Below are 16195 nucleotides of genomic sequence, written 5' to 3'. Positions count from 1 at the left end.
AATGCTGTTCCCATGGAGGTAAAGTCAGGCTGGAGGGAGGTGTCGTTCAGGCCCGATTTGATTTACCAGGACTCAAACAGCTGCTATTCTACTGCCCCATGGCGTATCTAATGGATTCCTACTTAGCAGAAATCCAGATTTTGCCAGCTGTTGCAAGTGGAGTGATACAGGTGTGTTCTGGTATCCAAACAAAGAATAGTGGTGTTCTGAGGACCTCTCTGTTGGTGGGAGGATCCACAAGCCCAGATATTTTTCTTGAAGAGTTTTGTTCACAATTTTTCCCAATATAGAAAACTGTTGTGGAGCATACAGGAGCTCTCAGACATGCAGCTTCTTCAGGGCTCTGTTAAAATCCAAGGCTAATAGCCTACAATGAACTAAAAGTGGGTGTAGTTTAGGCTGGTGAGGTGGCTCTTGTCCTTATCTTGGAGATGTGTTATATAAATCCACCTAAAGAACCTCTGGGTTTGCTGAGTTGAATTTTCCTTTCATTACTTGGAAACCCACAAAGTTAAATTTTTAAAACATGTCAAAATAAATGAAATTACTCATTTCTCAAAGCTGTGATACCTGAGAACAGAGTAAGTGTGCTCAAGTGCTTATTCCTTTGCATGGAAATACATCCATTTTTATAGCATCTTGCCTTTGACATTCCTATTTGCACTACACAGACTGCATCCCAAGTCTACAGATAGCATTTGACAGAGAGCTTTTGATCTCTGCTCTGATCAGCCTGTTTGCTGTCATGTTGCAGTGATCACTTCATCCTCCTCGAGGGAGTACACAGTGACAGAACCTGAAAGGGATGGAGTTGCTTCCACGTACACGGGTGCCTATCAGTGGCGCCAGACCATCTCCTTTGATGAGTGCATCCATGATGACTCCCACTATTCTACTCCTGCCACTCAACAGCTCTCAGTGGACAGTGTGTTTGTCCTGTACAACAGAGACGAGCAGATCCTGCGATACGCCATGAGCAATTCCATCGGCCCCATCAGTGGTATGTATCCATTGCAAATTTTGCTTTTTCTCTTTTGTGAGTAATTAAGAACAGTCAGCCATTTTTTATAGCCTGTCCTAGCTGGTTGTTAAGAAGATTAATTAATTTCATTAGGTAGCAGCAGTCCAGATCCACCAGTGAAGAAGAGAAATGGAACTGTTGAGAATTTGTATTTTTACTTGAGAAAGAGTATTTAAGTGATGCTCTGTTCTTGAAATTCACTGGGGTTTTTGTCTAATTCCTTGAAATACTCTCAATATACCACCTTGAATCTATTCCCACTTGTATGCGTGGAGTATGGTGTTTACCTAATTTGTAGTTCCTCTATTAATTTTTTTTTTGGCATCGTCAGAGAAGAGAGCAAAAGAGTGGAATACGATTTACTATGGATGAGTTTCTATAATTTATCTTGAAACATGGCATTTTATCTTTGAACTGTAGGCTGCTTATGAAAGGTGTTTTTTTGGATGAGCTATCCAAGCTTGCACTAACATCAGAAAGAAAGCAAAGAGACAATTTGAAAATGCACACCAGATGAGTATAAAAACAGACTGTGCTCACTTTTGTTTGTTACAAAATAAAGTTCTGCTAATTAAAATGAATAAACCAAGCTGTTAAGAATCATGTTTTGAGTCTAGTGTCAGTGACTGGAAGATGAATTTTCTTTCTGTCTTGCTCTTCAGAGAGGTTTTTGGGGTTCTTTTTGAACTCAGTAGTCCTTTGTACAAGTAACAAGGAATACTGGTGCTATTAAATACATATCTAAGATTGGTGTCCTGCTTATCCACCTGCAAGTCCCTTTCTTCCTGATGCAAAAGTATGTTTCCTTGTTTAATGTGCATTACAAGCAACCTCCTTCTGGGCCTTAACTGGGGGCTATTACTTGGACAGAGTCATCAAGGCTAAATGTGGTCTCTCTTGCCAGATGGTTCTGCAGATATTAACCGGAATCCTTGCTACACTGGTACTCATAACTGTGACACCAATGCTGTGTGCCGTCCAGGAACTGGAAATCGTTTCCTCTGTGAATGTTCGATTGGCTTCCGTGGAGATGGAAACGTTTGCTATGGTATCAGAAGGCTTCCATTTGTTGTGAAACGAAAGCTCATGTAGAACTTATTTTCCTTGTGGTATATTGACCTTCAGGATTAGCCATTCCAGCAAAATGAACTGCCCTGAGAGGCTGGTTTTAAGGTTAGAGGGTTGCTGGGCTACCTGATGTATCTCAATAATCAAAGTAAGCAAGTTTGACTGTCTGGAAGAGTATGTTTTCCTAGCTTGCAAAACATCTTTCCCACCCAGTTTGTCTTTTTATAAAACATGTGGGAACTTAGTTGTGAGAAACCTACTATAATGCAAGTTCTGGTTAAAATGAGTCAACTAGTTTAAAGGTTCTCAGGGGAGATGAGAAATAGGAAATGCACATGCGGACAGAGTCATTGTGCAAGTCATTGAAATAATCTTTTTCATGATCTGCTTTGAAAACCCTTTTCTGTTCAAGAAGACTTGTATTTCCCCGTTCTGTCTAGCTCTGTATTCTTAGTGTATTTGGGTTTTGCCTTGTAATCAAATCACAGGTCTAATACTTGTTTTAAAGCAGTGAAAGTGGGTGTTAATGAAATATGTCATCCCTATTACCTAACCAAGTTTTGGGGTTTTTTTAAACCCAAAGCACAACTCTTTTTCCACTCCAACCCTTTAATCAACTTGCAAATGAAAACAACAGGATCACACTGTCCCTTCCAGTCCTCTAGTGCTGTGAGTTGTGCAGCAGTGGATTAGAGATGTATATGGATAATGAAATGGGAAGCCTTTCCTGGAGTTCATGCTCCCCCAGTAGTTATCATTGCTTCTGATCACTTAAGGCGGCAATTTTTTTGTCTCCTCTTTCTTCTCCAATTTTCTGTGCCTTCCCGTTATTATTCCATGATAGAGCTTCCTCTGGTTTGTTTTCTTCTTTTTGGTGTGGATTAGCTGAGGGCACAGTTACCTCAAAACTTATTTTCAGGTTATTAATATCTCTTAGGAGGTATGGTCTGTCCAAGCTGTGGCCTAAGTGCAGAAGACTGCTATTAGTCAGGAGTTCCCCAGTTTCTGGTTTTCTGGCATGCATATCAAATGCATCTTTGTAATAACCAAAATCCTTTTAATATCCTAGATATTGATGAGTGCTCAGAGCAGCCAGGGCTGTGTGGCACCAATGCAGACTGCAACAACCAGCCGGGAACCTACCGCTGCGAGTGTGTCGAGGGATACCAGTTTGCGGCAGATGGGCGGACTTGTGTTGGTGAGTTTCATGTTTCTTAAAAGCATTGCCCACCAGCCTTTGGGGTCTGATGTGTCTAGCAGAGACAGAAATCAGTGCTTCCCAATCTGTGCTGACTTCTATTGTGAGTGGAATTCAGGAGTTTGTGCTGCAGCTTGTGATTACTGGTTTTTTCTGTGTTTTCTAAGTGCTGTGCTTTTGGCTTTTTGAGGGTTTGTGTTTTGTTTCTTATGTCTAATCTAGAGTTCAACTTAACAGATGAGATTTTAGTTACAGATTCATCCCTTGGACAAGATAGTGCACAGTTCTAAAACAGTGTGTCTTGGCCACTGCAGACTTATTCTGAAGTGATAATTTATCATGATGAAAAGGAATTGTAGCTGCAGATCATTTGAATGTTAAAATCTTTGCGATTTGGCTCTTTAGTTGATTTTAAATGAACCATTACATATCAAATTCAGAAATTGTCACTGAACTAGTTTATTTTTCTGTAATTTAAAAACTTTTTTCTGGAGGAAGCCTGAGTTAATCTATATTTGCTAGACTACGGTTGTCCTAACAAGGACTATCTTTTTCCTGTTTGCCCCGTTTTTCACTCAAGTTGTAGAAATTCTTTTTGGAAAAAGGAATCCACAAATGGTAGCTAGAAGAGGGATAATGACAAATAACAGATAAGAGGAGTAATGACTCTACTTCTAGAGCTGCAGCTGTCAGGATAGGATAGAGATTGGATTTTTTTTGTTAGAATTTTTATCTTTGCAACCTGACAGTAATTCTGTACCAACAAAACGTATACACACTCTTCCAGTATGGCTGGAAGCCATACACTTGCAGTATGGCTGGAAGTTCCTCTTTTTTTTGGAAATAAGCGATAACAGTTGAGGACTTTTTGCTTCTGTTGTTACTACAACTGTTGTTGTGGTGGAAGCTTAGTTATGCTTTGATCAGCTAATGCATCCAGGTTGTTGCTCATTATAGCCAAGACTGTTCTTCAGCTAAGACTGAGGAGCCTTCATCTTACAGCAGAGTTGCATTACTTTCTCTGAATTTGTGGCTTTGCATGCTGTGTATTACACTCCATCACAAGGCAAATTTGTCTGCTCCAGTAGGAATTACAATTCATGTCTGTTCCCTAAGTCACAGTGAACCCTAAGTCTCCCTTTGTTGCAGAACAGGCAGAAAAAGCAGCTTCTTCTACCCAGGTCACTGGAAGGGATAGGGTGAGATGTGGAAGAGCAGCTTTATGTTCCTTCTGTTGTGTCCAACACTGCACTTCTGTGACTTGGACCTGAAAGAGAACATTCTTCCCTCCAGCCATGACCTCACCAGCTTCACTCTACCACTTTCCCATGAAGCTGATGTTCTCCTTTTAGCAAGTGCTAAGTAATTCCTTGCCCAGCTTGAAGGGTTTCAGTTTGATCCCTTCCTTCAACCAAAACCAAATTGCATTTTTAAGGCTGAAGAGAGGGAAGATAGACTCTAGTTTCCCAACAGATTGAAAATAAATATCATGGTAATCTTTTCACAGTAGAAGGTTTTATAACCTACAGACAATTTGAACCCCAGAAGGGGCAATAGCAACTCTCTGTGCTTTTGCAAGTTGCTCAGGGATAACAGCTCTGACTCAGCTTTTATGGAACTGCCTTTTTTTTTCATACCAGCTGTGTGATTCACTGGGTAGCTTTAGTAGAGGGTTGTAAATAAATCCTGTTCTCCTATTTGTTGGATGAGAAACCGGAGGACTTGGGGACTTTCTTTGAGCTCCAACTCTTACCTTACGCATTTATAATGCTGTTCTTAATGAATTATTTTTTCATCTAAAACTTACTCCATCAAACAAAAGTATTAATGATTCTAACAATGATGTCATTTCCTCCAGAGAAACAGAAAAAATGAGTGTTTTCAGATATGGCTCTGATAGAAGATTTTTGTTATTTCCCTGCTGACACTGTGGTAGTTTCTGTCTGTGTACTGTGATGAAAGGAAGGTTGTAGAGTCTTGTCTTGGCCCTCTGTCAACTCCTTATAAAAACTGTGTAAAGAGAGCCTCAGTGTTACAGCAGCCTCTGTTACAGCAGCTGGAAGTCTGTTCCTAGATGTACACACTGGACACCCTATTTTTGTGGCCCAAAATTTTTGTAGTATTTTACCACTTCCTATTTCAAGTACCATGGCTTCCTTTCCTGTTCTCTGACATAACAGGTAAGCATAGGCAGAGCTCCAGCAGCTTCCTGAAACAATTTGTGTGCAAAGTAGTGCAGTGCCTTCAGAGTCACTGCTGTCAGCATGAGAGAGTTATGAAAAGCTGCAGGGTCTGGTTCCAGATCTCTCCAGTAGTTGACAAATGTGTTTATCTCCCACTGAGTGAGTCACAGCTCCTATTTATTGCCAAGTGACAGCAGCCCTGGGTCAGTGCTAGGTTAGTGTAGCAGGTCATCTAAATAATTCCCAATGCAGTGAACTGGCCACTTAGCTAACATGTGAGGTAGCTCTGTGAGATGCCTTACATTTCTTCATTCAGGACTCCTTTTCATAAACAAAGCTGGTATGGATATTAGGATCTGTCACTATGGTAGCCTTTCTGCCCCATTCTATATTAACAAGCACCTGTGAGGTGCTGAGGACAATCAATTCATTGTAAAACACTAATAAGATCTAACACCAGTGAGAGGAGAGATTTCAGGGAAAAAAAAAATCCCAACCCCCAGAGCAAAAAACCCTCAGTTCCTTGTTTCCTTTCTCTTCTGTAATCTTTCACAGATGTTGTTCTCTCATATGAACTTACTCTGAGGCTTAGACTTTGTCAAGGAAAGTTCAGATTTTCATCTCCTCTCTTGCACATTTAACCTGCAGCTGTCGAGTATGTGGTAAACCACTGCCAGACGGGCACACACAACTGTGACATTCCTCAGCGTGCTCAGTGTGTGTACACCGGAGGGTCTGCCTACATCTGCACCTGCCTCCCTGGCTTCTCTGGAGATGGGCATGCCTGCGAGGGTGGGTAGCAACATTTATTGTGGGGCTTTTATACTCTTCACTGCACAGCTGGGCTGGTCTTTGCCGTCTCCTTGTCATGACTTAGTTGTCATTTCAAGTAGGAAATTTCATAGTTTAAATCCCTCAGGCAGGATTTTTAATTAATCATTCCTCTTTTCCTCCCCTCACTTTTGAATTCACGCTTTAATATTTGGTCTGTAGAAGGTCCAAGATGAGATAAATGCACAAATTGCAGTAGTTGCAGCTGCAGACCTTTGTCTGCTGCAACTGTCTGCACTGTATTGATTTAGATTACTAAGGTGGTGACACAAAATGCTCAGACTACGTAAAAAAATTTACATTCTGTTTCATGTCAGTCTGAGTGCAGTGGGAGAGCAGCTTTACCTAACTACATGTTGTAAACAGGGCTAGCCAAATTCTACTTCTCTCGCTATGTTAAGCACTTTCTTTGGGAAATATGGACATATATGTCTAAAATACTGTGCGAGTTAATAATGTCTATTACCCTTTGGAATAGGAGAATGCTGAAATACAGAACCTAAAATACAGGCATGCTTCCCCCCCCCCCCCCGCCCCTTTTTTTTCCTCCTTTGCATTTCTGTACTAGACATACTTCCAAAGAGCTGTCTGTGTGTCTAATCAGATACCATAAAATAGGAGCCTGAAAATGCGGCAGGTTTGTACTTTATTTCATCACTCTGATTTGTCCATCAGTCACCTGAGATTGATCTTTTCTTTTACAGATGTAGATGAATGTCAACAGGGCCACTGTCATCCAGATGCTTTCTGCTACAACACTCCTGGGTCCTTCAGCTGCCACTGTAAGGCAGGTTATCGTGGGGATGGTTTCCGATGTGTGTTAGGAGGTAAAATTCTATAGTTCTTGAAAGTTGGACCAGAAATATAATTTGGGATTTGGAGGATATATATCTTAATTTGGTTCCCTTCTGAAACAAAGTGTCTACTGACACACTGGTGTCTCTATTCTTCTTGAGTCTTTCAAGTTTAGGACTTTACCAAGCTTTTGTCAAAACTTGTATCTTGACTGCTATCACATTTTCATGATACCCTGTTCAATGTCCCATTTTACGTTTTGGTTGTTCTATCCTCAGCAGTTTTCAGTCCCAAGCTGATAATATCTTTTGAAGTTGCCTTGTGTAAAGGTTTGACCGTGGGGGTGATTTGGTTTGCATACCTGGTAATTACATACCATAAAACATCAGGAATTGTTGGCAATTCAAATGAACGCAATACTTACAGGAGAAAAGTGAAAAATGAGACCCAAGTCATGAGGCTGTTGTCTGCAGTGTGATCTAGATGCCTACATGCCACATACAGCCTGTGGTCTAGAAAGACTACAGTTTCTAGCTGGCACTTACTTGTTTCTGTATTTATCCTGTTATTCTCTATTCAGGAGAAAGTTCTTTACCCTCACACTTCTGTTTCTCTATTGTACTTTGAGGCTTGAAGTATAAAACTCATCTTGAAGATATGCTTAATAAAAAAAAAAAAAGAAAGAAAGGAACATTGGAGCACAAAGTAGCGTTTTTGTTTTACTTTAATTCCACGGCATGGCAAACCTATGGGTCAGCACTCAGGTTTTGTAGAATGGTGAATGCTTTCATCCAGGAAATAAAGCCTACCTTCTCAGTCTATTCAAACCCAATTCTTCTTCCCCCTAGGATTCTTGCTGTTGGGCATTTCTCAACAGACTGAAACTTAAACTGTGCAGACAAGAGTAACAAGAATATTCTAGGGCCAAAAGGAAAGAAAGGGTTTGGAGGTTTTGGTTGGGTTGTTTTTGGTTTTTTTAATAATGGACATACTTGCATAAAAGTGCTTGTCTGTGTGGCATGATATTACTACCTGAAACTTAAATATTTTTATCTTGCCTCTATATTTCCTAATTCTGAATTTCTAACTTTTTTTCCCCCCCACAATTGGATGCTCGGTTTTTAAAACCAAAAGGCAAAGGATTGTACAGAGGAAAGAAAAAAAATCACAAAGTTGTTTCTATTTTTAGATCATATTTACATGGCACTTCACCATGTGCACAGTAACATGTCATGTGAAATCACCCAGTGCTTGTAGATTTTTATATCATAGGGAAATTGTAGGAGGTTTTGAAGTGTTTAATTCTGAGGCCTAGCTTTTGCCTCTTTGTCAGTCTTTTAATATAATTTTTAACTAACATTTCATGCATGATCACCCATGTGTATTTTCATTTTAGTGCCAGAAGAATGAAGAACTACCTGGTGTTTATGACTTCTGTCAAAATATTTAGCTAACTATCCAGCTGCTAAAAACAGAATTATTTTTCCTAGAGGAGAAAATTGATGTGAATAATTTGAAGCAAATCAAACCTTAAAGTTTCCAGTTCCTCAGGCAGAATTATAGAGGCAAAAACATTGCTTTCATGTTTTCCACATACCCTTTGTAGATGAAACGGGTGGTTTGGTAGACTGATATTTGAAATCAACCAATTAGCTTTATTACAAGGACACAATTTCTTCTGAGTATATGTGATGATTTACTTAATTGGGGTTTTTTTTGTGTTATTCTTAACACCTTTTCTTATGCAGTGGTTAGTGTGTCTCCTAAACTGATAAGCAGACGGTATTATTTGGTAGTAACTTTATTTCCTACTTATCCTGTACACTTCTTCACTTTCTGTACTCAACACAATTTTGTCTTGAACGGGGATTTTTCCGTGTCACAATATTAACAGTAGTAACAAAATATTTTTAAGATATTTTTAAGAGTTTTGTATCTACTGTTTTAGTGGGTAGAGATCTGCCAGGTTTTGTTAGTCTTCATATATGCCTCACTGATTTTTTTTAATACTGTTTTGTATTAGCAGTAAAAGACAGGCTTTTAGAAACACTTGTACCAATTATCTCTGCTCATTAAATGTTCTGAGCAGAAAAACAATCTGTATAGATAAGAAGTCTCACTTTTGCTGAATTGTGACTGAAATGCAAAGTATCTGTTGCTCAGCCAGTCTGCAGCAATGGCAATGTTTACAATTTAGCGACTGCTCCCTTCTTAGAGTTAATAGAACAGTAACTGCCCTTGGGGTGTCATCTGTTGCTACAGCTTTAGTGCCTCTAGAATGGATAGATCCATCAGTTAATCATTGCCAGGAGACAGAAGTACACTATACTTTCTGAAACCTCCCAAAAGTAATTTAGTTTACTCTAGCACCCGATTTGTAAAGTGAGTTGCTTTGGAATGGAGATTGCAGAGGAGTCTGTATTGTATTCAGCTGTAATTAGAGACCCTTTCTTCCCCTTTTTACCCACTGAGGTTTTGATCTAGTAAGCTTCAGTGTAGTAACTGAAGTTTTTCCTGGTTGTTAACAGCATGGAAAGTTTCATTCACCCAAATACTCAGTTCTTTTTCCTGTTCTCTGTTCCAACCCATGTGTTAAATTACTTGCTTGTTTGGTGTCTTTATTATTATGTGAAACCTACTGTTAAATCTCAAAGGCAACTCTTGAAACAAGTAGACTCACAAGAAAAATGGATTTGAGTCACACACAGGGAATGTCTGTAGGAGTGGGCCAGCAGGATAATGAAAGAGTTAATGATGTTGGAATGTCCTGCTGCTCCCAGCTATTAAGAAAGTCTGTACTTCATTATTTCCTCACGCTTCATTTTTCCATTTCAAAAAAACCAGATGTCTGAGTGTTTCTACCCCTACAGACCCCAGACACTGTTTACTAAACAGAAACAAGCCTAGATTCTTGGAGCTAGGAACTCTTAAGAGCTATTCTCTGATCATCTGTGTGCAACTGGTTTCACATGAGAAACACACTTACCAGGACTAAACTGTAAGTGAGGAGTTACAAAGGAAAATGAAGGAAAAAAGGGAAGCGTTTTCATTTGGGTTTTTAATTTTTTTTTCTCCAGCATCTGAGGACAGAAATTAAAAATGTCAGTATAAGTCTTTCAAGAAGAGAAGTCCGTATATCTCAGCTTCTCATCCTTTTACTCGGCTTCCATCATTTTTAAGAGAAGTCCATAAATCATTTTCTGCAGTGTTGCTACGAGAGCATTCCTCTATGACTAAAAATACCTTGAATATTTGTATATGGCTTTAGTTTGGTTTTTTCTCCATTCTGTTTCTTTCTTCACATATGTGATAAACGTGTACATGTATGGTTTTCATCTCATATTTCTATATTCATGCTACTTCCATTTTCATTTTTACAAATTCCATAATATATTTCAGTGACTTTTAAATTCCAGATTGCTACTGGTAATTCATGAATCAACTGGGGAAAAAAAAAAAAGTTTAAAACACATCAAATATGAATTGATTCTTCTGAAGGAGGACATATATTTCGCTGAAGTTCAGGATGCACCATTCTGTGTATCTAGTCTGACTTGTACTCTGTTCCACAGGACACAAATTCTTCATCGCACTTTTGATCTCTGTTCTGCTCTACAGCTTCTATCTTAGGAGCATTTTTCTGTACACTCATTCAATTTTTCACTGTTCTTTTGAACTGTGGTTGCCAGAGCTGGACACAGTACTTCTTGAATCATCTGCCCAGCCTCATATTCTTCTCAATGCCTGTATATTCCCTGTGTATATGCTGAATTCTTATTTACATCCTCTCACAACCCCTACAGAACTGAGCTGTGATCTGCTGATAGCTTTTTTGGGTTGTAGTTTCAAAGATAGACTTATCTTTAGAGGCTTGTCTACACAGGGTATTCGAAGAAGTGTAACTTTACATTTACATCCTGTCCTTCTCATGTTTTGTGGTCTGTTTCACTTCCACAAATGATGCAACCTATAGTTGTGTATCTTCCTCTGGAATCCAAATGACGGAATTAAATTTCTTAATAAGGAAATTTAAAATCAAGACTAAGGTAATATGGGAATTTACTAAAGATACCACTGCTTCATGACATTTGACTACTGACTCAGATTATTTCTTTCAGTTTTTAATCATTTGCCAAATTAAGTGCTTAGTTTCAAAAATGATGCTGCCCTGTGGGCATAAGTAGAGCACCCTAGGAAAACACAATGCTATTAGGTCAGAGTATTACCTTCAGCAGTTAAGCATCAACTGCACCAAAACCCAGTGAGGAGGGGTTTTACTTAATTTTATGGCAAGTGCTGGTCAGTAACGTTTAAATGCATACACTGAAAAATACTGTGACTTGATCCTGCTGTTAATGAAAGGCTGATGTCACCCCTGTTTTCTTTCACCACCAAAGATTACCTAGGTCCTGCCTTTACTGGTTGTTTCATCTCTGGCAGAATGAACTAATCCTGGTGTATATAATTTTTATCATCATTGACATGATCATTTACCTTGGCTTTCAAATGTGGTTTTCAAGAATGGTAAGAACCTCCTGAATATCAGGGCTAGTTATCCCTGGATATGGAGACTTGAAATAGGCACGGCTTGTTTTCCATTTGCTACAATCAGGTGCAGTAGTAGATGTAACAGCACTGTTACAGCAGGTAGATGTTATTTGCTCTTGGCACTACCAGTTGTATTTAATGGACTTCTGCTTCTTGCCAATCATGAGATCAGAGGACTCTCATAATGTTAATTGTTCTGTATCTTTGAAGAGTCTTGACTGGATGAAATATTGCAGTATTTATGTTGAAGGCAGGATCACTAAGAAACCACATTTAGGCTGCTGTAATGAAGGAAATTTACTGGCTCTTAGGTTTGTGTCTGGATGCTGGCTTACAAAGTAGCCCTTGTACTACCTAAATATGTGCCATTTCTTGTTACCCTTTTCATCTAAATTGTGCTGTTAGCTCATCAAGGCAAGAAATGTGCTTTATTTGTTGTGTCAATCTCATCTTTCAATCTCATTGTCATAGCTAGGCTAATTTCAGAGAGTTAATTAATGCAATTTAAAACTTGCAAAATCAGAGCATCTTCTCTTAACCTCAGTGAGTAAAAGGTATGGCAGTATAAGCAGTGTAAGCAGACTATTTATCCCAACCCACTGTCATCTGTATCCAGGATTATTGTGCCTTCATTGTTGCATAGGCTACAACACTGTACTGGGTTTCAGCTCACGGTTCTTCAGGTGCCTCTAAACTGTAAGCATAGTAATCCTGGTCATGATTCAGAGATAAGGAGAAAAAAATGGAGAATGGATTCCAAGTGCTTGGTTGAACTGTCCTTTAGTTTAGTGACTTGTTTGGTTTATAAGCTTTAATATTGGTTAAATTCATATTAGGGAGTCAAAACAAAATGTTGAAAGACAGGTTAAAGTGATTGAGTCAGCACAGATGAACATGGCAACACTGGATTTATTTCTTTTCAGAATGTCTGTTTAACATAGATTACTTATTGTACTTGATACTGTTAATAAAGTGATCAGTAATAGAAGGGATTTTCATGAGCAAAGAAGTAGTAAAATACACAACTATTCCTAAAAATGAGTGACAATAGGGTATTTGCAAATACTTTTATGCGGATAAAATTTCAGCATTGATGGGTTTTTATAAAGAACCAATCATATGCTCTGCCTTATAGAAATTATACTAATTTTGAAAATTTTGTTTGACAAGTCTCTTGACTTTAGTGTTGCTGACTGCATAAGCAGACCATTTGTGAGATTGGTCTTGATCATTGTGAGATAAGTTCTCTTCAAAAATACAATCAGAATTCCTGTATAAAATCTGAAGATATTAATGTGAATATTGTCTTGAAATTAGAACAGATACTGTTATTTCAAGTTACCGATAACACTAATATATTTTATGTGTAATCACTGGGTCCTATCTGGGAGTGTATACACCCTCTTTTCCATAATTCATATAGAATATTGATTGAAAAATTGTAACCTGTTGGTATATACCCTAATTTTATGAGTTGGGAAGAAGAAAAGGATCAGCTTCTAGCTTTGTTTTTTATATCGTACTGAGGAGTTAATAGTGTCTCTCAAAGCTGATAGGAATACAATTATGAATTTTTTTCTCCACTGGACAAAAATGGGGGGGCGGGGGTAGTTTACCAATACTCTGTGTTCCCCCTGCTTTCTCCCGTGAGCAGTGCACACAATGAGAGTTTAGAATTCAAAAAAAACTGTGGCAAAACCATCTGTTTCCTGGAATCAACATTTCTTTTACCTGCATGCTGCACAGTACACTGAATACATGAAAACAAAATTTGACACAGATAATGGAAGCTTTCCCACAGGGCCTGATTTTGTAGGTTGATTCAAGGCTCTCCACCACCCACATTAAAACTGATGCCAAGTATTCCAGTTGTTCATAGAGCTGTTCTCCAGTCATTTATATTCCTCTAATTATGTCCAGGTGCAGGAAACTTGTCCAAAGCTTTTGCTTGCATAACTAGTTTAGATAATAATAAAATTATTTATTTTTTGATTTTGTGTGATTTACACCACAACAGTCTGTAGATGCATGGGATTATCTTTTTGCTTGGCTGGAGTTGGTCTAGTCTGAGCCACACAAAACTAATGCTGTCCACCAGGCAATGTAAAAACAAGGAAAGGACTAAATGGAAGTGTAATGTTAAAGACTCTTCAGCAGACAGTTTGTGCTAAATATTTCTAAATGTCTGTGGAAATCATTGACAGGGAAAACATACTCTCCTATAATTACAGCTTTCTCTCCCAGGGATCTCAAGTGTATGGTAAAACAAAGCCAGATTTCTTTGTCTGGAGAAGGAAATACATTATTTTTATTGTATTCTTTCAATTTCATAATGTTGTTTGGCTTCTAGAAGATATATTGATCCAGATGACTTTCTCTACTGCATAATAGATAATATAATAAGAAGGTGTATATTTTAGTTCAGACTATTTTGTAAAATTGAAACATAAAGAGACAGATCCCTGAATATCCTGATAATCTGAGAAGTTTCTTTCCTCTGTAGGAAAGAATATATATATATTACTGTTCCTACAGTAGTATATATGCATGTGGTGTAGCCAATGTGCATGTTGTGTTTCTCTGTGCTTCACCAGGGAGTAGACAACTTGTGTCTGCAATTCCTTTCTTAGATACACAAGAATCAAATGAGTGCTCAAACTTCATAACTGAACTTTAAAAACCTAATATACATCATAGCAATGAGCTGCTTCACTTCCTAAGATCTGCAGAAAATTTGGCCTCTGCCTCATGTTGTGGTATTCTCTTGTGGCTTTGAAGGGAATCTCGACTTTTTAGCATTACAAAAAAACCTTCAGCCACTGTAGGGTCTGTCTAATTTGTCACATTTTAAGGCCCATGGATAATTGCCAATGAGTAGACATCAGGTTCAAAAGTCAGACAGAATGTTCTTGTTCATCTGCCTCAAGGAGAACAACTGTGTTTTCCAGCTTCTGTTTATGACCCTTCAATGAAGGAAGATGCAGAGGACCTGTTTGTTCTCTTTTAAACTAGACAGTGAAAGATAAAATAAGTTTAAGGCAAATGCATCACACTTACATAGGGCAGACTCATTGCAGCTGTTCTGAAGTCATATGCCTTCAAGGTTTGTAACAGTGTCATGTTCCACTAGAGGTAAGAATTCTTGTGTGTAGGTGGTCAGCATATGTTAACTGTTAATGGACTGTAGTTATTAGCTAAGACAGAAATATTCACTGGGGTTTGTTTTGTTCTCTTGGTTTTTTTCCCCAGAAGTAGAAAAGACCAAATGCCAGCATGAACGAGAAGTAGCTCTTGGCAGTGGAGGTGCTTTCTTCCCAAGGGATGTGAGAGTTGGTCACTTCATTCCCCAGTGTGATGAGCATGGGAATTACCTACCCACTCAGTGCCATTCTACCAGTGGATATTGTTGGTGTGTGGATAGGGATGGAAATGAGATTGATGGCACCAGAAGCGGTCCAGGAGTTCAACCACCATGTAAGTGGCTGAAGCAGATATTTCTTGTGGGTATCTCTCTACCCGAGTGCACTGTCTCCCAAATATGGGGCTTAGTCCTTCCCTGAGATACAGCACTGACTTGGAGCAGTGAAGATTTCTGCTGTCCCAGTGGCAGTATGTCTCACGCCCTTCAGTGACTCCAACACACACTTTTCCTTCAGCCAGGGCATCTGGACAGCTGTGGTAAGCTTCTGAATAAGGAGAATGTCTTCTAGTTTCTTCCTTGCCTTGAAACAGTGAGAAGCCCAGATAGTCTCTCCCTCAGGGAGCTGTAATAGCTGACTTGCCTCAGGAAATGAAGGATGTTCCTTCCTACATCTTCCTCACTTCAGCTGCAAAATAAGACAGATTTTTCTAAACATTTGAAGGAAAGAGCAATTACAGAGCCAAACATGAAAAGACCTATTATGTCAGTTGCTCCTTCTCTGTCAGACAAGGGGAAAATTTCAGAAGCTTTCTGCATCTGATTATAGTTATTAGTGTCTGCTTATAGGGCTGTTTCCTTCTAAGAAGTCTGACTGTAATTGTCTCTGCAAATAATAAAGAGCCTTGTTGTGCTGTACTAGCTAATTTTTTCCCCATCTGTTTCCTTCTCCGTTAACCAGGTCTGAGCACAGCTGCTCCTCCTGTTGTTATTGGGCCCTCTGTTCGACCAGATACGGTACCTGTGCCGCCAGGAACGCACTTGCTCTTTGCCCAAAGTGGTAAAATCGAACATGTTCCACTAGAGGGAAACAATATGAAGAAAAACGGTGCAAAAGCACTCTTGCATATCCCAGTAAGTAACTTAGTATACTCAGTCCTTATTTTTTAGAAGATTCCTGACAAAAGTGAATGCCACTGTTTGTCTACACACATTGATAATTTAAGCTGAAAACTCAATTTTTACTCTTCATTAAAATTTCAGTATGCCATCAATTTGTCACTGGAAATTCCTGACCTGACTAGTGAAAAATCTTAAACCTGACCTGTAGAAAAAATAATTATTTCCCTTTAGAGAATGGCTCACAATAGCTCGCAACACAAAATCTAATCTCACATGCCTCCAGCAGCTCT

General features: G+C 38.9%; 1 protein-coding gene across 1 annotated transcript in view; it reads left to right on the top strand.

The window, feature by feature from the left end:
* NID1 (nidogen 1) overlaps positions 1-16195 on the top strand; it is a 44113-nt gene that overhangs the window by 14561 nt on the left and 13357 nt on the right. Inside the window, 7 exon segments of the mRNA XM_039568583.1 lie at positions 755-1000; positions 1926-2069; positions 3159-3287; positions 6119-6262; positions 7006-7128; positions 14894-15118; positions 15745-15917. Coding sequence (XP_039424517.1) covers positions 755-1000; positions 1926-2069; positions 3159-3287; positions 6119-6262; positions 7006-7128; positions 14894-15118; positions 15745-15917 — 1184 coding nt within the window.

Source organism: Corvus cornix, chromosome 3 (assembly GCF_000738735.6).
Source record: "Corvus cornix cornix isolate S_Up_H32 chromosome 3, ASM73873v5, whole genome shotgun sequence".
NCBI classification, from domain to species: domain Eukaryota; kingdom Metazoa; phylum Chordata; class Aves; order Passeriformes; family Corvidae; genus Corvus; species Corvus cornix.
The sequence above is the reverse complement of the archived record's forward strand: the minus strand, read 5'-3'. Positions and strand labels throughout refer to the sequence as shown.